The 26401-nt window shown below is 47.8% G+C and overlaps 1 protein-coding gene across 1 annotated transcript; it reads right to left on the minus strand.

Moving 5' to 3' along the window:
* Window positions 1-11393: 11393 nt before the first annotated feature.
* Window positions 11394-20866, minus strand: LOC121549738 (kelch repeat and BTB domain-containing protein 2-like). The gene is made up of 4 exons (XM_041861590.2): window positions 20694-20866; window positions 15728-15893; window positions 14081-14314; window positions 11394-13431 (listed from the first exon to the last, which is right to left on the minus strand). Exons 1-4 carry the CDS (start codon window positions 20864-20866, stop codon window positions 12103-12105), a joined length of 1902 nt encoding a protein of 633 aa, XP_041717524.1. The 3' UTR covers window positions 11394-12102.
* Between the last annotated feature and the right edge of the window lie 5535 nt (window positions 20867-26401).

Below are 26401 nucleotides of genomic sequence, written 5' to 3' on the forward strand. Positions count from 1 at the left end.
ATTGTGTTGTGTGACAAAACTGCACATTTTAGAGTAGCCTTTTATTGTCCCCCAGCACAAGGTGCACCTGTGTAATGATCATGCTGTTTAATCAGTTTCTTGATATGCCACACCTGTTATGCCACACAAATGCCCACTAACAGGGATGTAAACAAATGTGTGCACAAAATTTGAGATAAATAAGCTTTTTGTGCGTATGGAACATTTCTGGGATCTTCTATTTCAGCTCGTAAAACATGGGACCAACACTTTACATGTTGCGTTTATATTTCTGTTCAGTGTATATCTGTGTACTCTCTTTGTAGCCTATACTTGTCACTTTCAGATCATTACTGTAACTCTTATCTCCCCAACTGTTTGTATTTGAGATCATTACTGTATCTCTTCTCTCCCCAACTGTTTGTATTTGAGATCATTACTGTATCTCTTCTCTCCCCAACTGTTTGTATTTGAGATCATTACTGTATCTCTTCTCTCCCCAACTGTTTGTATATGAGATAATTACGGTAACTGTTCTCTCTCCAACTTTTTGGATTTGAGATGCTTACTGTATCTCTTCTCTCCACAACTGTTTGTATTTGAGATAATTACGGTAACTGTTCTCTCTCCAACTGTTTGTATTTGAGATCATTACTGTATCTCTTCTCTCCCCAACTGTTTGTATTTGAGATAATTACGGTAACTGTTCTCTCTCCAACTTTTTGTATTTGAGATGCTTACTGTATCTCTTCTCTCCCCAACTGTTTGTATTTGAGATAATTACGGTAACTGTTCTCTCTCCAACTTTTTGGATTTGAGATCATTACTGTATCTCTTCTCTCCCCAACTGTTTTGTATTTGAGATAATTACGGTAACTGTTCTCTCTCCAACTTTTTGGATTTGAGATCATTACGGTATCTCTTCTCTCCCCAACTGTTTGTATTTGAGATAATTACGGTAACTGTTCTCTCTCCAACTTTTTGGATTTGAGATAATTACGGTAACTGTTCTCTCTCCAACTGTTTGTATTTGAGATAATTACGGTAACTGTTCTCTCTCCAACTGTTTGGATTTGAGATAATTACGGTAACTGTTCTCTCTCCAACTGTTTGTATTTGAGATAATTACGGTAACTGTTCTCTCTCCAACTGTTTGTATTTGAGATAATTACGGTAACTGTTCTCTCGATGCCATTTGAAGCTGTTGGATTACTAGTACTTTGTAACAACAGTTAGGTAGGCATGCTCTTTGAGACCATGACTGTCTGAAATTGCACCCTATTTCCTAGATAGTGAGCTACTTTTGTTTTGACTAGAGCCTATAGGTAGTGCACTAAATAGGGAATAGGTGAACCATTTTGGACACGGCTCAGGTCCAGTTTATTTATTTTTTTACTGTAATGACGGCTGTCTGAATGATGGCCGTCTTTGTGTCGGCTGTCTGAATGATGGCCGTCTTTGTGTCGGCTGTCTGAACGATGGCCGTCTTTGTGTCGGCTGTCTGAACGATGGCCGTCTTTGTGTCGGCTGTCTGAACGATGGCCGTCTTTGTGTCGGCTGTCTGAACGATGGCCGTCTTTGTGTCGGCTGTCTGAACGATGGCCGTCTTTGTGTCGGCTGTCTGAACGATGGCCGTCTTTGTGTCGGCTGTCTGAACGATGGCCGTCTTTGTGTCGGCTGTCTGAATGATGGCCGTCTTTGTGTCGGCTGTCTGAATGATGGCCGTCTTTGTGTCGGCTGTCTGAATGATGGCCGTCTTTGTGTCGGCTGTCTGAACTTTGGACGTCCATTCCTCCTCCATTTCCTGTCAAACTAAAACCTGAGTCATTCGCATTGCGTGTGTTTTAGACTGTATGCTGCATGCTTCCTTTGTTGCTTATTCAATTCTGAATATTAAGTATGAACATATTTTTGGGTTTCAGAGCCATTCCTTTTCTCTGTGTGTATTTAAAATATGAATGTATTCTAAATTGAAATTGAAAGATGCTTTTGAAGTATTTTGTTGGGGGAAACAGTTAATTTATGCTATGCTGTATTGCTGCATTAAATAAGAGAAACTGAAATAATCTCCTCTTTATCTAAAAATACAAACAAATAAAAGATGGAAATTATCCTTTTTATCTAAAAGCTTCTGTACCCAAAAAAGTAAACAAATGATGAAAGGAATAGTATTTTTTCCCCCTGTAAGACGGAAGAGGAAGCGAGACCACACTTTAGTTCCTGTTTTTTTTTTCTGGTTCTATGAACTAAGTAGACCAGACACACTGTTTATGCATTGGTGTCTACGAGAGTTAGAGAGGGAGAGAGGAGGGGGAGCGAGAGGAGGGGGAGCGAGAGGGGGGGGAGAGGGAGAGGAGAGAGGGAGGAGGGAGAGAGGAAGAAGAGGGAGAGGGAGGGGGGGGGGGTATATTCGTAGTCTGGTCTATTCATATGTAGGTCAGCCAAACAAAGGACCAGGGTAGAGGAGGGGAGGGGTGGTGGTGGTGGTGGTGGGGGGCCAGGACATGTGGTAGCAGGCAGCAGCCACGTGCCTGTTTCAACAACAATCCAGTCAACCCTATCACACAGTACTCACACAGAGTCTGATGAACCCAGAGACCTCGCGGATTGGGGGGAGCACACAGGCAGATAGAGTGGAGAGGCAGAGACTGAGACTGAAGCGAGACATCCCACTCCCTGATTTATTTCTGGTTCGTATTCAGTCTTTATTTCTGGTTCATATTCAGGCTTGAAAATTATTACAGACTACAAAGGGAAGCACAGCCGCGAGCTGCCCAGTGACACAAGCCTACCAGACGAGCTAAACCACTTCTATGCTCGCTTCGAGGCAAGCAACACTGAAGCATGCATGAGAGCATCAGCTGTTCCGGATGACTGTGATCACACTCTCAGTAGCCGATGTAAGACTTTTAAGCAGGTCAACATTCACAAGGCCGCAGGGCCAGACGGATTACCAGGACGTGTACTCCGAGCATGCGCTGACCAACTGGCAAGTGTCTTCACTGACATTTTCAACATGTCGCTGACTGATTCTGTAATACCAACGTTTCAAGCAGTCCACCATAGTCCCTGTACCCAAGAACACTAAGATAACCTGCCTAAATGACTACCGACCCGTAGTACTCAAGTCTGTAGCCATGAAGTGCTTTGAAAGGCTGGTCATGGCTCACAACACCATCATCCCAGAAACCCTAGACCCACTCCAAATTGCATACCGCCCCAATTGATCCACAGATGATGCGATCTCTATTGCACTCCACACTGCCCTTTCCCACCTGGACAAGAGGAACACCTACGTGAGAATGCTATTCATTGACTACAGCTCAGCGTTCAACACCATAGTGCCCTCAAAGCTCATCACTAAGCTAAGGACCCTGGGACTAAACACTTCCCTCTGCAACTGGATCCTGGACTTCCTGACGGGCCGCCCCCAGGTGGTAAGGATAGGTAACAACACATCTGCCACGCTCATCCTCAACACGGGGGCCCCTCAGGGGTGCGTGCTCAGTCCCCTCCTGTACTCCCTGTTCACCCATGACTGCATGGCCAGACACGACTCCAACACCATCATTAAGTTTGCCGACGACACAACAGTGGTAGGCCTGATCACCGACAACGATGAGACAGCCTATAGGGAGGAGGTCAGAGACCTGGCCGTGTGGTGCCAGGACAACAACCTCTCCCTCAACGTGATCAACTTCTCCGGCGCCAGAATAATGGCGCCGGAGAAGATGGCTGCCGTTTTACAGACCTCTAACCAATAGTACTATTATGTGTGTTTTTCCGCGTTATTTGTAATTTATTTTGTACATAATGTTTCTGCCATCGTCTCTTATAACCAAAAAGAGCTTCTGGATATCAGGACAGCGATTACTCACCTCGTTATTGACGAATAATTTTTCTTCAACGAGGCAGCCGCAAAGGATATCCTACAGACACCCGACAAGGCCCAAATCCCCGTCATTCGCATGAGGAAGAGACGGAGATATCGTGGACGTAGGTCGGGGTGCCTTGTAAGGATCCGACGGCGAGCTAGTAAACTGCCGCTCCCATCAATCCTATTAGCCAATCTTCAATCATTGGAAAATAAATTGGATGACCTAAGATTACGGTTATCCTACCAACGGGACATTAAAAACTGTAATATCTTATGTTTCACCGAGTCGTGGCTGAACGACGACATGGATAACATACAGCTAGCGGGCTATACGCTACATCAGCAGGATAGAACGGCTGACTCCGGTAAGACAAGGGGTGGCGGTCTGTGTATATTTGTAAACAACAGCTGGTGCACAAAATCAAATACTAGGGAAGTCTCGAGGTTTTGCTCGCCTGAAGTAGAGTATCTTATGATAAGCTGTAGACCACACTATTTACCAAGAGAGTTTTCATCTATATTTTTCATAGCTGTCTATTTACCACCACAAACCAATGCTGGCATTAAGATTGCACTGAATGAGCTGTATAAGGACATAAGTCAACAGGAAAACGCTCATCCAGAGGTAGCGCTCCTAGTGGCCGGGGACTTTAATGCAGGGAAACTTAAATCCGTTCTACCTCATTTCTACCAGCATGTTAAATGTGCAACCAGAGGAAAAAAAAACTCTAGACCACCTTTACTCCACACACAGAGACGCATACAAAGCTCTCCCTCGCCCTCCATTTGGCAAATCTGACCATAACTCTATCCTCCTGATTCCTGCATATAAGCAAAAACTAAAGCAGGAAGCACCAGTGACTCGGTTAATAAAAAAGTGGTCAGATGACGCAGATGCTAAGCTACAGGACTGTTTTGCTAGCACAGACTGGAACATGTTCCGGGATTCTTCAGATAGCATTGAGGAGTACACCACATCAGTCACTGGCTTCATCAATAAGTGCATCGATGATGTCATCCCCACAGTGACCGTACGTACATACCCCAACCAGAAGCCATGGATTACAGGAAACATCCGCACTGAGCTAAAGGGTAGAGCTGCCGCTTTCAAGGAGCGGGACTCTAACCCGGACGCTTATAAGAAATCCTGCTATGCCCTCCGACGAACCATCAAACAGGCAAAGAGTCAATACAGGACTAAGATTGAATCGTACTACACCGGCTCTGACGCTCGTCGGATGTGGCAGGGCTTGAAAACTATTACAGACTACATAGGGAAGCACAGCCGCGAGCTGCCCAGTGACACAAGCCTACCAGACGAGCTAAACAACTTCTATGCTCGCTTCGAGGCAAGCAACACTGAAGCATGCATGAGAGCACCAGCTGTTCCGGATGACTATGTGATCACGCTCTCCGTAGCCGATGTGAGTAAGACTTTTAAGCAGGTCAACATTCACAAGGCCACAGGGCCAGACGGATTACCAGGACGTGTACTCCGAGCATGTGCTGACCAACTGGCAAGTGTCTTCACTGACATTTTCAACATGTCCCTGACTGAGTCTGTAATACCAACATGTTAGTACTCACGTCTGTAGCCATGAAGTGCTTTGAAAGGCTGGTCATGGCTCACATCAACACCATTATCCCAGAAACCCTAGACCCACTCCAATTTGCATACCGCTCCAACAGATAACAACCTCTCCCTCAACGTGACCAAGACAAAGGAGATTATTGTGGACTACAGGGAAAAAAAAGAGGACTGTGCACGCCCTCATTCTCATCGACGGGCTGTAGTGGAATAGGTTGAGAGCTTCAAGTTCCTTGGTGTCCACATCACCAACGAACTATCATGGTCCAAACACACCAAGACAGTCGTGAAGAGGGCACGACAAAGCCTATTCCCCCTCAGGAGACTGAAAAGATTCGGCATGGGTCCTCAGATCCTCAAAAAATTATACAGCTGCACCATCGAGAGCATCCTGACTGGTTGCATCACCACCTGGTATGGCAACTGCTTGGCCTCCGACCGCAAGGCACTACAGAGGGTAGTGCGTACGGCCCAGTACATCACTGGGGCCAAGCTTCCTACCATCCAGGACCTCTATACGAGGCGGTGTCAGAGGAAGGCCCTCAAAATTGGCAAAGACTCCAGCCACCCTAGTCATAGACTGTTCTCTCTGCTACCGCACGGCAAGCGGTACCGGAGTGCCAAGTCTAGGTCCAAAAGGCTTCTTAACAGCTTCTACCCCCAAGCCATAAGACTCCTGAACAGCTAATCATGGCTACCCGGACTATTTGCATTGCCCCGACATGTACATATTACCTCAATTACCTCGACTAACCGGTGCCCCCGCACTTTGACTCTGTACCGGTACCCCCTGTATATAGCCTCCCTACTGTTATTTTATTTTACTGCTGCTCTTTAATTATTAGCTTTTTTTCATATTATTTTTCGTTAAAAAATGGTTTTCATTTTATTTCTTCTATTTTTACTTATCTATTTTTTCTTCACTTTTTTATATATACAAGAGTTTTTTAATCTACAAATTTGTGCTGAAAAGGAGACGAATATGTGTGTATTTGCATGGCTCTTTCATTGATCCCTAATATTCTGAACGTTCTCTCCATATATTCTAGTGAGTCTATCGTGAAAATTCTAATTAAAAGGTACACCACATTTAAAGGGATGGCTTTAGATATATGTAATGAAAACTGCATGAGAAATCTGTTGGCCAGCAAGTGGGAGGGTTTTCAGCAGTTGAATTAAATGTATTCAGGAACAAGGAAACAACACCTGCAAAGCCTGTCAAAAGTATGTGGACACCTGCTCGTCGAACATCTCATTCCAAAATCACGGCCATTAATACGGAGTTGGTCTCCCCTTTGCTGCTATAACAGCCTCCACTCTTCTGGTAATGCTTTCCACTAGATGTTGGAACATTTCTGCGGGGACTTGCTTCCATTCAGCCACAAGAGCATTAGTGAGGTCGGGCACTGATGTTGGGCGATTAGGCCTGGCTCGCAGTCGGCGCTCCAATTCATCCCAAAGGTGTTCGATGGGGTTGAAGTCAGGGCTCTGTGCAGGCCAGTCAAGTTTTTCCACACCGATCTCGACAAACCATTTCTGTATGAACCTCGCTTTGTGCACAGGGGCATTGTCATGCTGAAACAGGAAAGGGCCTTCCCCAAACTGTTGCCACATATTTGGAAGCACATAATCGTCTAGAATGTCATTGTATGCTGTAGAGTTAAGATTTCCCTTCACTGGAACTAAGGGGCCTAGCCCGAACCATGAAAAACAGCCCCAGACCATTATTCCTTCTCCACCAAACTTTACAGTTGGCACTATGCATTGGGGCAGGTAGCGTTCTCCTGGCATACGACAAACCCAGATTTGTCCGTCAGACTGCCAGATGGTGAAGCATGATTCATCACTCGAGAGAACGCGTTTCCACTGCTCCAGAGTCCAATGGCGGCGAGCTTTACACCACTCCAGCCGACGCTTGGCATTGCGCATGGTGATCTTAGGCTTGTGTGTGGCTGCTCGGCAATGGAAACCCATTTCATGAAGCTCCCGACAAACAGTTCTTGTGCTGACGTTGCTTCCAGAAGCAGTTTGGAACTCGGTAGTGAGTGTTGCAACCGAGGACAGACGATTTTTATGCACTTCAGCACTCGGCGGTCCCGTTCTGTGAGCTTGTGTGGCCTACCACTTCACGGCTGAGCCGTTGTTGCTCCTAGACGTTTCCACTTCACAATAACAGCACTTACAGTTGACCGGGGCAGCTCTAGCAGGGCAAGAAAATTTGACGAACTGACTTGTTGGAAAGGTGGCATCCTATGACGGTGCCATGTTGAAAGTCACTGAGCTTTTCAGTACAGGCCATTCTACTGCCAATGTTTGTCTATGGGGATTGCATGGCCGTGTGCTCAATTTTATACACCTGTCAGCAACGGGTGTGGCTGAAATAGCCCAATCCACTAATTTGAAGGGGTATCCAAAAATGTTTGTATATGTATGAATACCAACTACTGAGAAGTGTGAAGGGAAGGTGTAACTTTCCTAAGTCTGAATCGGGCCCATAGGCCACTACTACCCTCAGTGCTCTGGACAAAAGCAGTGCACTACGTAGGTAATAGTGTTCCATTTGGGATGCAACCACTGAAGCCCAAAGGTCATCCTATCCCCTACGTCAGGGGTCTCCAATCCCGTTCCTGGAGGAGAGCTACCCCTTGTAGGATTTCATTTCAACCCCAGTTGTAACTAACATTTTTACATTTACAATTTTTGTCATTTTAGCAGACGCTCTTATCCAGAGCGACTTTCAATTAAGTGAGTACATACATTTTCATACTGGCCCCCCCGTGGGAAACGAACCCACAACCCTGGCGTTGCAACAAGCGCCATGCTCTACCAACTGAGCTACAGGGGACTAACCTGATTCAGCTATCAACCAGCTAATTATTACAATCAGGTGCTCTAGATTAGGGTTGGAGCAAAAACCTGCAGGACAGTAGCTCTCCAGGAACAGAGTTGGAGAGCGCACTACTTTTGACCAGAGCCCGATAGGTAATAGGGTTTTCATTTGGAATGCAGACAGCAATACAGAAGTGGTACTGACAAGAGGACCTGCCTGGGTGGATGGATGCTATCTGGTGGGTGTCAGTCAACATGAGATGGGAAAAAAACGTTGCGACAGACAACAGGCATAATATGGATAACAGGTCCATAGGCTGTCCGACACACAGGCTCGATCAAACTTAACACGTTAATAGGTCATTTAACATGAAACCAAACCCTTTTTGTTTTACCCAAACCTTTTTTTTCTAGGGGGTAGATCAGCTTTAATATTGCAACTTGCATCACTTCAATCCCCCATGTTTTTTTTCACACATACATACATACATACATATCCTTTAAAAATATATTTCCCTTTATTACTTTCCAACCCCACCATCCCCTCCCTAATTGGAGTAAACTAGTGAACAACAATGCTTAGGCCTCTACTTCATGCTTATACATTTTATGGACACAGTCAATAATTATATTTTGTTTGTTTTTACTCCTGAACTTCCTCCGATCATTTTCATGATGTCCATCCGGTTTGCTTCTATATGCCATATCTTTCTAACTGTGCCCTTTCACAAAAGCTCACAATATATAACCTATATACTTATTATGGACACAGTATGCTTACATTATTAGTTATCTTGTTATTATTAGTCCCATCCTTCAGCTCCATTCAACCCCTCCCATCTATCTCTTAACACCATCCATATTGGATTTCTATTTGCCATATATTCAACTGTACTGTGATGTTTTACAAAAGTTCTGAACCTTTCTATTCTCATTGTTTCTACAGTTTGTGAATTGAAAATAAACATTTTTGCTCTAAGTATTATTATATTATTGATCGATTGACTATGACTTTTCAGATCACCCAGTTTACCCAAACACATGATTAAGAACATTGACTCAGCAATATGCTCAGTAACTAATGCTGGTAAGATAGTTGACTAGTATAACAAATACATTGTGACAAATCAAGTGTGCTTCAACACATTAAATCCATCATGTGACAATAACGAGTCGTTTTTGAAAACGTTTTGGTATGTTTTTTAATAAATTAACGTTCATTCAAAATACAGTGCCAAAGGAACATGATGCAGCCAAACATGCTAGTAAGGTTTGCATGAAGCACCTGTGCTCATGTTTTTAAAGTAGGAACCAGGACGCAGCTTCGTCCGCTCCTTCCCTCCCTCCCCAACCCCCCATTTAGTTCTGTCTCCACTACTGCTAGTGGTTGCTGGGACAATTCCCATAGCAACAGCCCTGGGCCAGCCCTCTCTTTCCTTCTCAGACCCAATCAGCAGCAAGATTCCTCAAAATGTCACTCACAAGAAAATGTAAAATTGGATAAGGGGGGGAATGGATACCTATACATAATCGCACTACAGTAATGTCTGATATTAAATACACTAATACAAAATAGAACCTGGTTATTTTCCCCCACACTAAAACGGTTTGTCTTTTTTTAAACATATGAAAAATATATATTTTTGTATATTTATATATTTCAGCAGCTTGGAAATAAAAATGCATGAGCCCAAAAAATCAATAGTTGATAGTACTGAGATAGAGAGTGAAGGAGGTGTGTGTTGTTGATAGTACTGATAGAGTGAAGGAGGTGGGTGTTGTTGATAGTACTGAGATAGAGAGTGAAGGAGGTGTGTGTTGTTGATAGTACTGAGATAGAGAGTGAAGGAGGTGTGTGTTGTTGATAGTACTGAGATAGAGAGTGAAGGAGGTGGGTGTTGTTGATAGTACTGATAGAGTGAAGGAGGTGGGTGTTGTTGATAGTACTGAGATAGAGAGTGAAGGAGGTGTGTGTTGTTGATAGTACTGAGATAGAGAGTGAAGGAGGTGTGTGTTGTTGATAGTACTGAGATAGAGAGTGAAGGAGGTGGGTGTTGTTGATAGTACTGAGATAGAGAGTGAAGGAGGTGTGTGTTGTTGATAGTGCTGAGATAGAGAGTGAAGGAGGTGTGTGTTGTTGATAGTACTGAGATAGAGAGTGAAGGAGGTGTGTGTTGTTGATAGTGCTGAGATAGAGAGTGAAGGAGGTGTGTGTTGTTGATAGTACTGAGATAGAGAGTGAAGGAGGTGGGTGTTGTTGATAGTACTGAGAGAGAGAGTGAAAGAGGTGTGTGTTGTTGATAGTACTGAGATAGAGAGTGAAAGAGGTGTGTGTTGTTGATAGTACTGAGATAGAGAGTGAAGGAGGTGTGTGTTGTTGATAGTACTGAGATAGAGAGTGAAGGAGGTGTGTGTTGTTGATAGTGCTGAGATAGAGAGTGAAGGAGGTGTGTGTTGTTGATAGTACTGAGATAGAGAGTGAAGGAGGTGGGTGTTGTTGATAGTACTGAGAGAGAGAGTGAAAGAGGTGTGTGTTGTTGATAGTACTGAGATAGAGAGTGAAGGAGGTGTGTGTTGTTGATAGTGCTGAGATAGAGTGAAGGAGGTGTGTGTTGTTGATAGTACTGAGATAGAGAGTGAAGGAGGTGTGTGTTGTTGATAGTGCTGAGATAGAGAGTGAAGGAGGTGTGTGTTGTTGATAGTACTGAGATAGAGAGTGAAGGAGGTGTGTGTTGTTGATAGTACTGAGAGAGCGAGAGAGAGAGAGAGGTGTGTTGCGGAGACCCGCGCTTGTAAAAAAAAAAAAAAAAACACAAAGGAGAGAGAAGAGCGCCGGCATAAATCCTCCTATCACTATGCTGAGACAGAGGTCAGCTAGTGTTAGCTCTGTTCTGTAAACTGCCGGCCGGCTGTGTGGAAGACCTGTGTCCAGAGAGATTGACTAAGAACGCGTCCATAACGGCACCCTATAGAGTGTACTACTTTTGACCAGAGCCCTATGGGCGAGCTCAACAAGCGTACAGCTGCCCTATGGGCCCCTGGTCACAAAGTAGTACACTCTATAGGGTGCCATTTGGGACACAGCCTAAGAGACAGGCTAGAGGGGTGGTAGTGCACCAGGAGGATGACTGGGACAGAGAGGTAGAGAGATGACTAGTGACCGGACCTGCAGTCACCATCTAGAACCTCTCCCACACCTCCCCGTTCCCACTGCTATGACCTCAGACCTCCGTACTGCCCAACCCAACGCTCGGCCCTGGATGTTCCAATACCAGCTGCACCCCAAAATGGCACCCTATGCCATATAAAGCGCACTTCTTTTTGGCCAGAGCCTATAGGGCAGTGCCCTACACACAGGGAACAGAGAGCCGTTTGGGACACAAGCCAGGTGTCCCTAGGAAAGACATGGATGTGGATTCAAAACAGTGGTGAGAGAACGGAAAGAGGTGGAGACCAGGGGGGGGGGGGGGATTTTGGTACAGTTTCCATCGGAATTCCAAGGACATTTTCCCCAGTAAGTGCATCATCATCACATATCAGTTGACTTTTGATTATCACATTGTTGAAACAGACTTGTTATTTTTTGAAGTTGCAACTGGCAACTAGTTTTTCCATTTCTCTCCTCCATTTTGAATATTGTTTGTTTGTCAGCAACAGCCAGCCAGGCAGAACAGCCTTTAAATGCAGCAAGCCTAGTAGCTGTCAGATACCAAACCGTTTATTTTCTCAGTACTGTGGTACTCTACTCCTCCAACCCCCCTGGACTTCAGGGGCATCCCTCCACCCTCTAACATGTCACATCCAGAGTTCAGAGGTGAAAGGTTAAGAGCTATATATGAGGGAGAGACACCATCTCGCCGTCCACCTCAAACTCCTCGGCCCCGTCGGGGGAGAACAGGTAGGTGGGTGGTTTCCATGGGGACTCCTCCAGACAGGATGGGTACAGCTTCCCCACGGCGCAACGGAAGTCCTTCCCCAGGTCCCAGAGCACGCGCTCCGACACAGGCTGCCTCAGGTACCAGCGGTCCAGCTCCAGATCGTACTGGTAGATGGCGTACTTGGCGCGCTCATTCATGTGAGTCTCGCGCATGAAGATGCAGAGAGAGCCCAGGAGGACCACGGCCCGCACGCACGGGTCCGAGTAACGCTTGGCAGGGATGTTGGCGGCCAGGCGCCACTCGTTCTTGCTGACGTCATAGATCTCCACGGTGACCGAGGAGCCATCGATGGTGCTGGTAGGCATGCGGACACCGGAGTTGCTGACCACGTGGAGCCCTCCGATGTAGAAGATGAGGTCACCGAAGGCGGCGGCGGAGGCGAAGCAGCGACTTGTTTTCCTCATGGCCATCTCTACCCAGGTGTCAGCGCGGGGGAAGTAGCAGTACATGAGGTCGTGGGTCATCACGTAGACACAGTCGTGGGCTGCTACGGACGTGGTCCAGTTCCAGGCGCAGGGGAGAGGAGACATCATGGCCCACTCGTCTTTCTCACAGTCGTAGCGTTCCACGGTACGTTTATTCAGCTCCCCGCCCACGTTGTCCCCCCCAATGGCATAGATATACCCCTCACAGTAGACCAGGGAGGGCTTGATGCGGGCACACAGCATGGGCGTCTTGGGCACCCAGGCGTTCTGCTGGGCGTCGAACCAGAAGAAGCTGTCCACCGATCGGAACACTGCCTGTATCTTGCTACCACTCTTCCTGTGGTTGGCGATCGAGTTCTTCAGCGGGATCTGCCCGCCGGCGATGAACACGTCGTTGTCGGGGGTGACGAGCGTTCCCACCTTCTGGAGGTCGCCGGGCGGGTTGCTGAGCTTGTAGACCTTCTCGGCCTGCGGGCTGTAACACACCACCGTGTGGTTGGGGCCCGCCGTCACCTGACCCGTGTCAGCCGGCGACTCTGACGTAGCCTCCATGAAGATGAGCATCTCCTCCTTGGTCATCCCCAGGCGGGGTTTGAAGAACTTGGGCATGGACTTGTAGAGGCCCTGCACCACGACAGACTTATCGTTAGGAGGTAGGCCCTGGAACCAGGCGCGCTGCGTCACCTCAGACAGAGCGTCGATGCGGATCTGGCTGAGCACTGAAGAGAGGTACTGGGACCTAGCCTCCATGTTGTACTCAAGCCACAGCATGGCTGCCTCTCTCACCGTCTCCTCCTGAGAGAAGAGTAGAGAATGTTTATCATCCCAGGGGCGGTCATTTGGGGAGTATTCCAGAAAGCAGGACTATTAAAGGGATACTTTGGGATTTTGGCAATGAGGCCCTTTATCTACTTCCCCAGAGTCAGATGAAATCGTGGACACCATTTTTATATCTCTGTGAGCAGTTTGAAAGAAGTTGCTAACTAGCGCTAGCACAATTGCTAACTGCCGTTAGCGCAATGACTGGAAGTCTCTGGGTGTCTGCTAGCATTACAGTCATTGCGCTAACGCTAGTTAGCATTGGCTCGCCAAACTACCTCTAACTTCCTTCATACTGGACACAGAGACATGCAAATGGTATCTACAAGTTCATCCGACTCTGGGGAAGTAGATAAAGGGCCTCGTTGCCAAAATCCTGAAGTATCCCTTTAAGTTAGCCACATATAAGCTAACTCTTGGTTGTTGTCTTCAAGCCAATTATACCATGCCAATTTCAAGTCTATATTTCTCAAAATGATGAAGTTATTTCAAACCATTTTGGACAGTTAGCTGGCCAACTCATTGATCCAGCTTTCTGGAACAGACCCATGCTTTACCGACGACAGTCCGTAGAAAATACACATACAACCAACAATATGAAGAAAGTATAAAAAAAGGTAGTCACCTTCTCCACGTTGAGGTTGTCTGAGCTCAGTACGTCGGCCAGCAGCTCGTGGGATAGCTGTAGGAAGGCCTCCTGACGGTAGACCACGGAGAACTTGTGTTCCACCATGCGCTTTGCGCTCTGCTTCAGCTCCACACAGGAGAACAGATCCCCGATGCTCAGCATCCGGACACAGTTGTCTGCGTGGATTTTCTTCACCAGGTAATCCCTGCACTGCAGGAGCACGTCCTCAACCTGTATTTGGGGGGGGTTGGGGGGGGGGGGATTATTAATACTAACCTTAGTTGGATGAGGTCACTGGATGAGAGCATTTTTTTTAAATGGCAAAAGTATTATAGAGAACCAGCCAACCACAGTATGAAAAACCACCAAGACATCAACATTGTGGTTATGTTAGTAAGAATAATCAATCACTGTCCATTAGTCCTATTCATACTCCTCAGTCGTTCAGTAACGCTCCGAGTCAACTGATCAGAAATAGGAGGGTCAGTGATTAAGCCATGAGTAGGATACTAGGGGATGTAACAATTCACCGATAGACATGATTCAAACGTTTAAGATACAAGTGCATCGGTCTGCGGACCCCAAACCAATCCAAATGTAGCATGCATCGGTCAGAAAATCAATTCAAAAATGTTATGAATCGCTGGTTCAGCTACCGGAGACAACTCATCTGGCTATACCTGCTGAACGGGGATTACAAATATATTTTATTTCCATTGTTCAGGTTCACCATAGTTTTGATTTAAACTATCAGTGTATATGGTGATTTTTAGATATACAGGGTAAAGTTGACAATTTCATATTGAGGACAACAATCACTTTTGCGAGGTGCACTGCATGGCCAAAGCGAGAGGAGAAGATCACTCCAGAAAAACTTCCAGATGGGGTGAAATCAAAGTTGTGCTATATATATATATATATATATATTGGTTATGTCATAGCTAATTTGTAAACAATAAATAATAATACATTACTAGCGCAAACACTTAATCACTTAATGTGCTAATTAGTGGGTTTTGGTGATTTCAGAACCAAAGTGGGGGGCCAGAAAAACATAGGCTGCTTTGCCCCCCTAATCCCTAAAACGTAATTGTTCATGTGTCGTATCGGAGCCCATCTATCTAGATACGTATCGAATCTCTATAGGATATGTCTTCCTCTGTAGATCAGAACTTCACATTGGTAGAGTAATGTTGAGACCCACAGCGGTAGGAGGGATGGATAGACTGGTATCCTACCTGGAGGAAGCATGCCGTCTCGTACAGGGGTTTCACGATGCTGTGTGTAGTGTCCTACCTGGAGGAAGCATGCCGTCTCGTACAGGGGTTTCACGATGCTGTGTGTAGTGTCCTACCTGGAGGAAGCATGCCGTCTCGTACAGGGGTTTCACGATGCTGTGTGTAGTGTCCTACCTGGAGGAAGCATGCCGTCTCGTACAGGGGTTTCACGATGCTGTGTGTAGTGTCCTACCTGGAGGAAGCATGCCGTCTCGTACAGGGGTTTCACGATGCTGTGTGTAGTGTCCTACCTGGAGGAAGCATGCCGTCTCGTACAGGGGTTTCACGATGCTGTGTGTAGTGTCCTACCTGGAGGAAGCATGCCGTCTCGTACAGGGGTTTCACGATGCTGTGTGTAGTGTCCTACCTGGAGGAAGCATGCCGTCTCGTACAGGGGCTCCACGGTGTTGTCGTTAATAGCCAGGTTGCCTGTATAGGCATATGTGATGATGATCTGCAGGGTGGCTGGGTCCACGTTCCTCAGGTGAACATGACTCTGTTTACTCTCCGACAGACCACTCATAAACATGGCCCTGTAGAGGATAACAGGATACAGTTACTCTCAGACAGACCCCTCATTAACATGGCCCTGTAGAGGATAACAGGATAACGTTACTCTGACAGACCCCTCATTAACATGGCCCTGTAGAGGATAACAGGATAAAGTTACTCTGACAGACAGACCCCTCATTAACATGGCCCTGTAGAGGATAACAGGATAACGTTACTCTGACAGACCCCTCATTAACATGGCCCTGTAGAGGATAACAGGATAAAGTTACTCTGACAGACAGACCCCTCATTAACATGGCCCTGTAGAGGATAACAGGATAAAGTTACTCTGACAGACCCCTCATTAACATGGCCCTGTAGAGGATAACAGGATAAAGTTACTCTGACAGACCCCTCATTAACATGGCCCTGTAGAGGATAACAGGATAAAGTTACTCTCAGACAGACCCCTCATTAACATGGCCCAGTAGAGGATAACAGGATAAAGTTACTCTGACAGACCCCTCATTAACATGGCCCTGTAGAGGATAACAGGATAAAGTTACTCTCAGACAGACCCCTCATTAACATGGCCCTGTAGAGGATAACAGGATAACGTTACTCTTACAGACCCCTCATTAACATGGCCCTGTAGAGGATAACAGGATAAAGTTACTCTGACAGACAGACCCCTCATTAACATGGCCCTGTAGAGGATAACAGGATAAAGTTACTCTCAGACAGACCCCTCATTAACATGGCCCTGTAGAGGATAACAGGATAAAGTTACTCTGATAGACAGACCCCTCATTAACATGGCCCTGTAGAGGATAACAGGATAAAGTTACTCTCAGACAGACCCCTCATTAACATGGCCCTGTAGAGGATAACAGGATAAAGTTACTCTGATAGACAGACCCCTCATTAACATGGCCCTGTAGAGGATAACAGGATAAAGTTACTCTGACAGACCCCTCATTAACATGGCCCTGTAGAGGATAACAGGATAAAGTTACTCTGACAGACCCCTCATTAACATGGCCCTGTAGAGGATAACAGGATAAAGTTACTCTGACAGACCCCTCATTAACATGGCCCTGTAGAGGATAACAGGATAAAGTTACTCTGACAGACCCCTCATTAACATGGCCCTGTAGAGGATAACAGGATAACGTTACTCTGACAGACCCCTCATTAACATGGCCCTGTAGAGGATAACAGGATAAAGTTACTCTGACAGACCCCTCATTAACATGGCCCTGTAGAGGATAACAGGATAAAGTTACTCTGACAGACCCCTCATTAACATGGCCCTGTAGAGGATAACAGGATAAAGTTACTCTGACAGACCCCTCATTAACATGGCCCTGTAGAGGATAACAGGATAACGTTACTCTGACAGACCCCTCATTAACATGGCCCTGTAGAGGATAACAGGATAAAGTTACTCTGATAGACAGACCCCTCATTAACATGGCCCTGTAGAGGATAACAGGATAACGTTACTCTGACAGACCCCTCATTAACATGGCCCTGTAGAGGATAACAGGATAAAGTTACTCAGACAGACCCCTCATTAACATGGCCCTGTAGAGGATAACAGGATAAAGTTACTCTGATAGACAGACCCCTCATTAACATGGCCCTGTAGAGGATAACAGGATAAAGTTACTCTGACAGACCCCTCATTAACATGGCCCTGTAGAGGATAACAGGATAAAGTTACTCTGACAGACCCCTCATTAACATGGCCCTGTAGAGGATAACAGGATAAAGTTACTCTGACAGACCCCTCATTAACATGGCCCTGTAGAGGATAACAGGATAAAGTTACTCTGACAGACCCCTCATTAACATGGCCCTGTAGAGGATAACAGGATAAAGTTACTCTCAGACAGACCCCTCATTAACATGGCCCTGTAGAGGATAACAGGATAAAGTTACTCTCAGACAGACCCCTCATTAACATGGCCCTGTAGAGGATAACAGGATAACGTTACTCTCAGACAGACCACCACCAACACCAGGATGCAGCAGTCAAAAGGAAGGTAACACACTGTCACCCTAGTCCCTATATAGTGCACTATTATTTTTACTATGACCAATAGGGCTCTGGGTCAAAAGTAGTGTACAATGTAGGGATTAGGGTGCCATTTGGGACGCAAGCAGTAGGACTCTCTCAGGCACTAGACCACAGCATGTTCTCTCAGACAACACCCCAGCCAGCCAGCTCCCCCGCTCCCTCTCGCAGCCCTCCCCAACACCCCAGCCAGCCAGCTCCCCCGCTCCCTCTCGCAGCCCTCCCCAACACCCCAGCCAGCCAGCTCCCGCTCCCTCTCGCAGCCCTCCCCAACACCCCAGCCAGCCAGCTCCCCCGCTCCCTCTCGCAGCCCTCCCCAACACCCCAGCCAGCCAGCTCCCCGCTCCCTCTCGCAGCCCTCCCCAACACCCCAGCCAGCCAGCTCCCCGCTCCCTCTCGCAGCCCTCCCCAACACCCCAGCCAGCCAGCTCCCCGCTCCCTCTCGCAGCCCTCCCCAACACCCCAGCCAGCCAGCTCCCCCGCTCCCTCTCGCAGCCCTCCCCAACACCCCAGCCAGCCAGCTCCCCCGCTCCCTCTCGCAGCCCTCCCCAACACCCACACAGCTGAATCTTCTAGTCCTGTCCTCCTCCTACACTCCCCACTTCCTCATTCACCAGCAGACCAACCACACTCATTCATACTGTCTGTGTATCCATGGTGTGCCTCTCTGTATCCCAAAATGGCACTGTCTTCCCTATTTAGTGCACTACTTTAGACCAGGGCTCATTGGAGAGTGTGAGTGTGTACAGAGGTGGTGGTCGGTCTACTTGTCACAGTCTGCCAGGGCAATGGGCTGGATGTTACACAACGTTGCAGGCATCCCCCTGCGTGTCTCCCTCCCTCGCTCAACCCCTTCTCCACCCCTCTCGCCCTCCTTCCCAGCTCTGCCTGCCTGCGGGTCTCCTTCCCAGCTCTGCCTGCCTGCGGGTCTCCTTCCCAGCTCTGCCTGCCTGCGGGTCTCCTTCCCAGCTCTGCCTGCCTGCGGGTCTCCTTCCCAGCTCTGCCTGCCTGCGGGTCTCCTTCCCAGCTCTGCCTGCCTGCGGGTCTCCTTCCCAGCTCTGCCTGCCTGCGGGTCTCCTTCCCAGCTCTGCCTGCCTGCGGGTCTCCTTCCCAGCTCTGTCTGCCTGCGGGTCTCCTTCCCAGCTCTGCCTGCCTGCGGGTCTCCTTACAGCTCTGCCTGCCTGCGGGTCTCCTTCCCAGCTCTGCCTGCCTGCGGGTCTCCTTCCCAGCTCTGCCTGCCTGCGGGTCTCCTTCCCAGCTCTGCCTGCCTGCGGGTCTCCTTCCTTCCTACCCAGCTCTGCCTGCCTGCGGGTCTCCTTCCTTCCTACCCAGCTCTGCCTGCCTGCGGGTCTCCTTCCTTCCTACCCAGCTCTGCCTGCCTGCGGGTCTCCTTCCTTCCTACCCAGCTCTGCCTGCCTGCGGGTCTCCTTCCTTCCTACCCAGCTCTGCCTGCCTGCGGGTCTCCTTCCTTCCTACCCAGCTCTGCCTGCCTGCGGGTCTCCTTCCTTCCTACCCAGCTCTGCCTGCCTGCGGGTCTCCTTCCTTCCTACCCAGCTCTGCCTGCCTGCGGGTCTCCTTCCTTCCTACCCAGCTCTGCCTGCCTGCGGGTCTCCTTCCTTCCTACCCAGCTCTGCCTGCCTGCGGGTCTCCTTCCTTCCTACCCAGCTCTGCCTGCCTGCGGGTCTCCTTCCTTCCTACCCAGCTCTGCCTGCCTGCGGGTCTCCTTCCTTCCTACCCAGCTCTGCCTGCCTGCGGGTCTCCTTCCTTCCTACCCAGCTCTGCCTGCCTGCGGGTCTCCTTCCTTCCTACCCAGCTCTGTGTGCGTGACAAGGCTCCCCTTTCCCTGCAGCGAGGGGAGGAGGGAGAGCCAGAAAGCACCGAGGAGAGAAGGGGGGTGAGCCAGAGACAGCCAGAGGCGGACACCTCTCTGAACCATAGAGGGGAAATGCTTTGCATGTTGTCACCGGATAACGAGTTGGCGTGCGTGGGAACCAGTGGGGACATGATGAATAGGTGGGTGTGAGGAGAGAGCAGCCAGTAAATGTGTCTGCTGAATGTTGAGAGCGTGAGAGAGAGCAAGCGAGCAGGAGAGGCTCTTCCTTTCTTCCTAGAGGAGCTTCACTAGAGCTTGGTCCCAGGTTGCACCCTATTCCCCATAAGGCTATGGTCAAAAGTAGTGTACTATATAGGGAATAGGGTGCCATTTGGGACTCCGCTATCCACTGCAGCACTTTAGTAATCTAATGTTGTGCTTCTGAACGAGGCCCCTGGGCCTACCCAAGGGATACTTCTTGAACCACCGGTTAAAATTGCATCCTTTGTTTGGGAGTTCTACCAGTAACTAATAGCAAAATAACTGATGCGAAGGGAGACGCAATAGCTGACATTCAGGGACAAACAGTAACACACACACACACACACACCTCTATATTCCTTAGTAAACAGCAACCCCTATTAGACCACGGCTGTGTCCCAAACAGCATCCTATTCACTATGGGCCCAGGTCAACAGTAGTGCACTATATAGGGAATAGGGTGCCATTTGGGACTCAACCCAGGAGTGACTTAATGGTTTCCCCGATAGGCCTGCTCAGGTATGCCGCTGTCCTGTAGTAGTGGTCCAGAACGTTCTGCTGAACAGGACAGTGACTCACCTAGAATACAAGCTGCATGTGACAGTATAGTGCGCTACGTAGGACCCCCTAGACCTGTCCCTCTGGTCAAAAGTAGTGCACTACTTAGTGAATATGGAGTTAACTCACCTGAAATAGGAGCTGCACGTGGCCAGGACCATCTTGTGACAGGGGAACTCGTTGTCCTCCACCAGCAGCACCACGTCAGTCAGTAACTTCTGTTCATAGAAGAACTTCAGCTGCTCCAACAGGGAGACAGCGTAGTCCGTGTTGACCGGCCTGCGCTCACTGAGATCCGACATGGTTGCATCCCATGAATCGCGCCCCAGTTTCAGCAGTTTACAAAGCTGGTAGAAGAACCAGGCTCCAAAACACAACCAGGATCTTAGAGTGACCACAGGCCCAGAGAGAGCACTCTGCTTCTGGGGCTGGCTGATAGAACAGGGGTGTTCCAGGACCAGGTTAAAGGGTACCTCTGCAACTCCTCCTCCTTCGGTTCCCCAGTGATGGATGAGCAGGCAGGGACACCGATCCGGTTGGTTCCCCTCTCAGGTGGGACACCGATCCGGTTGGTTCCCCTCTCAGGTGGGACACCGATCCGGTTGGTTCCCCTCTCAGGTGGGACACCGATCAGGTTGGTTCCCCTCTAAGCAGGGACACCGATCAGGTTGGTTCCCCTCTCAGGTGGGACACCGATCCGGTTGGTTCCCCTCTAAGCAGGGACACCGATCAGGTTGGTTCCCCTCTAAGCAGGGACACCGATCCGGTTGGTTCCCCTCTAAGCAGGGACACCGATCCGGTTGGTTCCCCTCTAAGCAGGGACACCGATCCGGTTGGTTCCCCTCTCAGGTGGGACACCGATCAGGTTGGTTCACCTCTCAGGTGGGACACCGATTAGGTTGGTTCCCCTCTAAGCAGGGACACCGATCCGGTTGGTTCCCCTCTAAGCAGGGACACCGATCAGGTTGGTTCCCCTCTAAGCAGGGACACTGATCAGGTTGGTTCCCCTCTAAGCAGGGACACCGATCAGGTTGGTTCCCCTCTCAGCGCTAGAGGTGCAGGTAGCTGCCTCCAACTGGGCTCTCCCTCTGTCTGTAGGGTGTGCAGGTGGTGTCTAGAGCCTCCTCTGTCTGTAGGGCGTTAAATGGTCTTTAACGCCTCCGGTCTCTAGAGCTTCCAGTAGACTAGTCAGTGCTGGTGGGTCAGTCTCGGCTGTGTTGTCCCTCCTTGCTCTGTATAGCCCAGAGCAGACAGACAGGTCTCTCTCAGAGCAGACAGACAGGTCTCTCTCGGCGCAGACAGACAGGTCTCTCTCGGCGCAGACAGACAGGTCTCTCTCGGCGCAGACAGACAGACGGGCAGGCACAGGGGACTGGATGGACATCAGAGACAGACTGGCTGTGGTGGTGATCAGAGACAGACTGGCTGTGGTGGTGATCGTGACGCTGCTACCTCAGTTCTGGGCTGAAACACACAACAGAATAGAATCTGAATCAATCAAACCACTTTCCATCAATCAGGTCCAGGTCCAGGACACAGAAAACCCAAATGGCACCCTAATTGCCTACATAGTGCTCTACTTTTGACCAAAACAAGTAGTGTACTTCCTATTCAATTCAAATAACTATGTAGAGGATAGGGTGGCATTTGGGAATCAGCCCAACTAGGACAGACCAGGGGAGGGAGGAATACAGGACAGATACATAACAATAACATGTTGTTTTAACATTCCCAATGTCTACGTGTAGAATTACTTCCTTTTATCCTTATCTATCTATCTATCTATATATATATATCTTATCACTCACGGCATTTTCCAGAGATAAGCTACTCTTCTCTTCTCGGCCTATCAGATCAGCCCACATCCCCAATCCCTTCTGCATGAGAGAAGTGCGCTGTCAACAATCTGGTCTACCCTTGCAGGTCACCTGCCCTCCCTCCCTTCCTCCTATCCCTCCCTCCGCTTGGAGAGACTCATTGCACTCGCTGACAGCCTGCTACGTGCCTGTGTCTGTCTAGCAAATGGGCAGACTGACACAGGGAGAGAGAGAGACACACGCTGATAAAACCCAGATTCATTTGTTGTTAATGAGGCACTACTAAAGCCCACCATAAAAAGTGTGTTTAAATCAAAACAGAAAGAGAGCACAGCTTTTGGCTGTGGCTTCAGAGCTGTAATCTACCGCCACGCATAGGTTATATCCCAAATGGCACCCTATGCCCTACATAGTGCACTACTTTTGACCAGAGCCCTATGGGTCCTGGTCAAAAGTGGTGCACTATATAGGGAACACGGTGCCATTTGGGACGCATGCCTAGTCATATCCTGGATGACTTCAGCCTCCATCCCTGACACACTGCCATTCTACAGAGCTATCAAGGCACTTTTATTATCAATCCATCCCATTGGCTTAAAGTGGTGTAGCCTACCCAAGACATTCCTACCAATGCCAAACTAAGGCAATTCGTGACAGAAATGGCACATTTCTCCATGTCTGCGTTTATACAGGCAGCACAATTCTGATTTTTTTTCCCCATCACTTAGTGGTATTTTGGCCAATCAGATCAGCTATGAAAGACCAATTAGTGGAATAAAGATCAGAATTGGGCTGCCTGTGTAAACTCAGCCCAGGCAGTCCATGTCGGTGACATCAGGGATGTGACAAATGGAAAAAAACATCTTAGCGTTTAAACTGACATTTATCGGTTAAAACTAAGAAATTCATAAAATTCCACTTAAATTCACAATGCAGCTGCACTGCAGCCAGCAACGGTTTGGGTCCCACGGTGCGTCCCTTTCAGATGGTTAAGCATTGCACCTGTACTACCATTACTGTATCTCAATTCCACCTCAAAGTTTGCATTTCCTTCTCATTTATTTTACCTTTATTTAACTAGGCAAGTCAGTTAAGAACAAATTCTTATTTACTATGACGGCCTACACCGGCCAAACCCGGACGACACTGGGCCAATTGTGCGCCGTCCTATGGGACTCCCAATCACGGCCGGTTGTGATACAGCCTGGAATCGAACCAGGGGGTCTGTAGTGACGCCTCAAGCACTCAGATGCAGTGCCTTAGACCGCTGCGCCACTCGGGAGTATTGCCATAAAAGGACTTAGCTGCTGTTGCTTGCCTTTCTCTGCCATTTTTCCAATGTTTAACGACAATGACGAAGTGGTGGAGTCGACTCCAAAATAATTGACTTCTTGCACGTCGACTCCCGGTGCCTACTCCCATTTTCTGAGTGTCAAGATTTGATTCCGCTAGGAATCGACTCATCAGATTCATTATTTTTGGAATGGAGGAGACTGATTAGTTCCCGTACTTCCGAGAACACAAATACTCGCTTCTTTCATAGTGAGCTAGTGAAGGACAGAGAGAGAGGCAGGTCGGCCACCAGGCAGACAGTCAGAAGCATGCACTAGGCCTATCTATCGGCAATCAAAAGCTGTATCTCGCAATTTCTTGTCTCGCAACTTCAGTGAAGCAGGGCCTATCATCAATGAATAGGCTAGGATATTGAGATGAAACACTTCGCGCCATAGCCATTAAAACCAGTAGATAGTGATAGCGCTGACGTCATCCACATATTCCTATGGAAAACTGCAGATGGCGCATTTAGTATTTGACTTTGAAGTGCGTCATATTGCGGAATGGGGCTGAATGACACCAACGAAGTGGCCGTAACTAGCAAAGGATCATGGTTGATGTAGTCATTTTCATCCTGACTGAGGGAGTCAACCTTAATGTCTATGGCATAAGGGCTAGCCTGCTGGCCCGTGATTGGTCTGTCAGCACATGGTCCTCCTGTGTGAAGACAAATGTTGTATTCAGAATGGGGATCGAACTTGATCATAATAAACCAATTTTAGAGCGCAAAACGGCAGTCTAAAGTTTTTTGGTTTGGCCTTTCTGCCGATCGTAATTTACATAGGCTTTCTAGGGCAGACCAGGTTCCAACGATGAACTTAGCCTTAAGATTCAGATTCAGTGTTTAATATGCTTTAGGGAAACCGGGCCCAGGGCTTTTGGCACCGCTAGGTTGCTACATAGTAGCCTCCCAGCAGAGCTTCTGACTTCACGCTCCAGACTGGACCCTGGGGGGCCTGCTTCACAGTCACACACAGTATCAGTGCATGTGCACTGGGTTCTCTTCACGCTACTCACAGTGGTAGCCAAGGAACCAAAACAGCAGAGAAGTTAAGCCTGGCACTAGTTGTTGTGGAAATTGACCCACTATGTGGTTTACTTTCTGCATTTACGTTTATCGGTTCTGGATTTTTCTTAACATTAAGGATCCCAATAGTTCACAGCACTAGTGGCCACATGTGAAAGCCAGACGATTTGGCCCTCCAGGCCTTAGATAATAACATTTACATTCTACATTTTAGTCATTTAGCAGACGCTCTTATCCAGAGCGACTTACAGGAGCAATTAGGGTTAAGTGCCTTGGTTAAGGGCACATCGACTGATTTTTCACCTAGTCGGCTCGGGGATTAGAACCAGCGACCTTTCGGTTACTGGCACAACGCTCTTACCCACTAAACTACCTGCTTAGTAGATTAAAGACTGGATCATTTTTATTGGTTATTTCTCTACCTTGGCACATTGTTGGAGTTTAGTTATCTAAGAAGATAGCCATGGTATTAGGTTAAATAACATTTTCAGCGAGCCCATGCGTTGATGGTTAATTCATGTGGACTACAGGAAGAAAAGAAAAAAAGAGGACTGAGCACGCCCCCATTCTCATCGACGGGGCTGTAGCGGAACAGGTTGAGAGCTTCAAGTTCCTTGGTGTCCCCATCACCAACGAACTATCACGGTCCAAACACACCAAGACAGTCGTGAAGAGGGCACGACAAAGCCTATTCCCCCTCAGGAGACTGAAAACATTTGGCATGGGTCCTCAGATCCTCAAAAAATTCTACAGCTGCACCATCGAGAGCATCCTGACTGGTTGCATCACCGCCTGGTATGGCAACTGCTCGGCCTCCGACCGCAAGACACTACAGAGGGTAGTGAGTACAGCCATCCAGGCGGTGTCAGAGGAAGGCCCTCAAAATTCTCAAAGACTCCAGCCACCCTAGTCATAGACTGTTCTCTCTGCTACTGCATGGCAAGTGGTACCGGAGCGCCAAGTCTAGGTCCAAAAGGCTTCTCAACAGCTTCTACCCCCAAGCCATAAGACTCCTGAACAGCTAATCATGGCTACCCGGACAATTTGCACTGCCACCCCACCCCACCCCCCTTTTTTACTCTGCTGCTACTCTGTTTATTATTTATGCATGGTCACTTTAACTCTACCCACATGTACATATTACCTTAATTACCTCGACTAGCTGGTGCCCCCGCACATTGACTCTGCACCGGTACTCCTCTGTATATAGCCTCCCTACTGTTATTATTTTTTTACTGCTGCTCATTAGTGATTAACACTTTTTTTATTTGTTTGACTTTGCATTGTTGGTTAAGGGCTTGTAAGTAAGCATTTCACTGTAATGTCTACACCTGTTGTATTCAGCGCATGTGGCAAATAAAATTTGATTTTGAATGTCTCCTCTTTACATAGCTAGCTAGCTACGTCAATCTTGAAAGGCAACAGTGTGAAGTAAGCATTCTTCTAAAATCAATAAATTAACATGGGACCTGTACTAGGGCTGACCTCATTTAGTCGACTGGTTGGTGAATAGGCTGTTGGTCAACCAAGAATATATATATATATATATATATATATATATATATATATATATATACATACACACATTCATACATACACATATATATAGTTTTTTTAAACAAGACACCGGTCTGATTCACACATTTCTGATTGGACTA

The sequence above is a fragment of the Coregonus clupeaformis genome, chromosome 34 (assembly GCF_020615455.1).
Source record: "Coregonus clupeaformis isolate EN_2021a chromosome 34, ASM2061545v1, whole genome shotgun sequence".
Classification (NCBI taxonomy): Eukaryota; Metazoa; Chordata; class Actinopteri; order Salmoniformes; family Salmonidae; genus Coregonus; species Coregonus clupeaformis.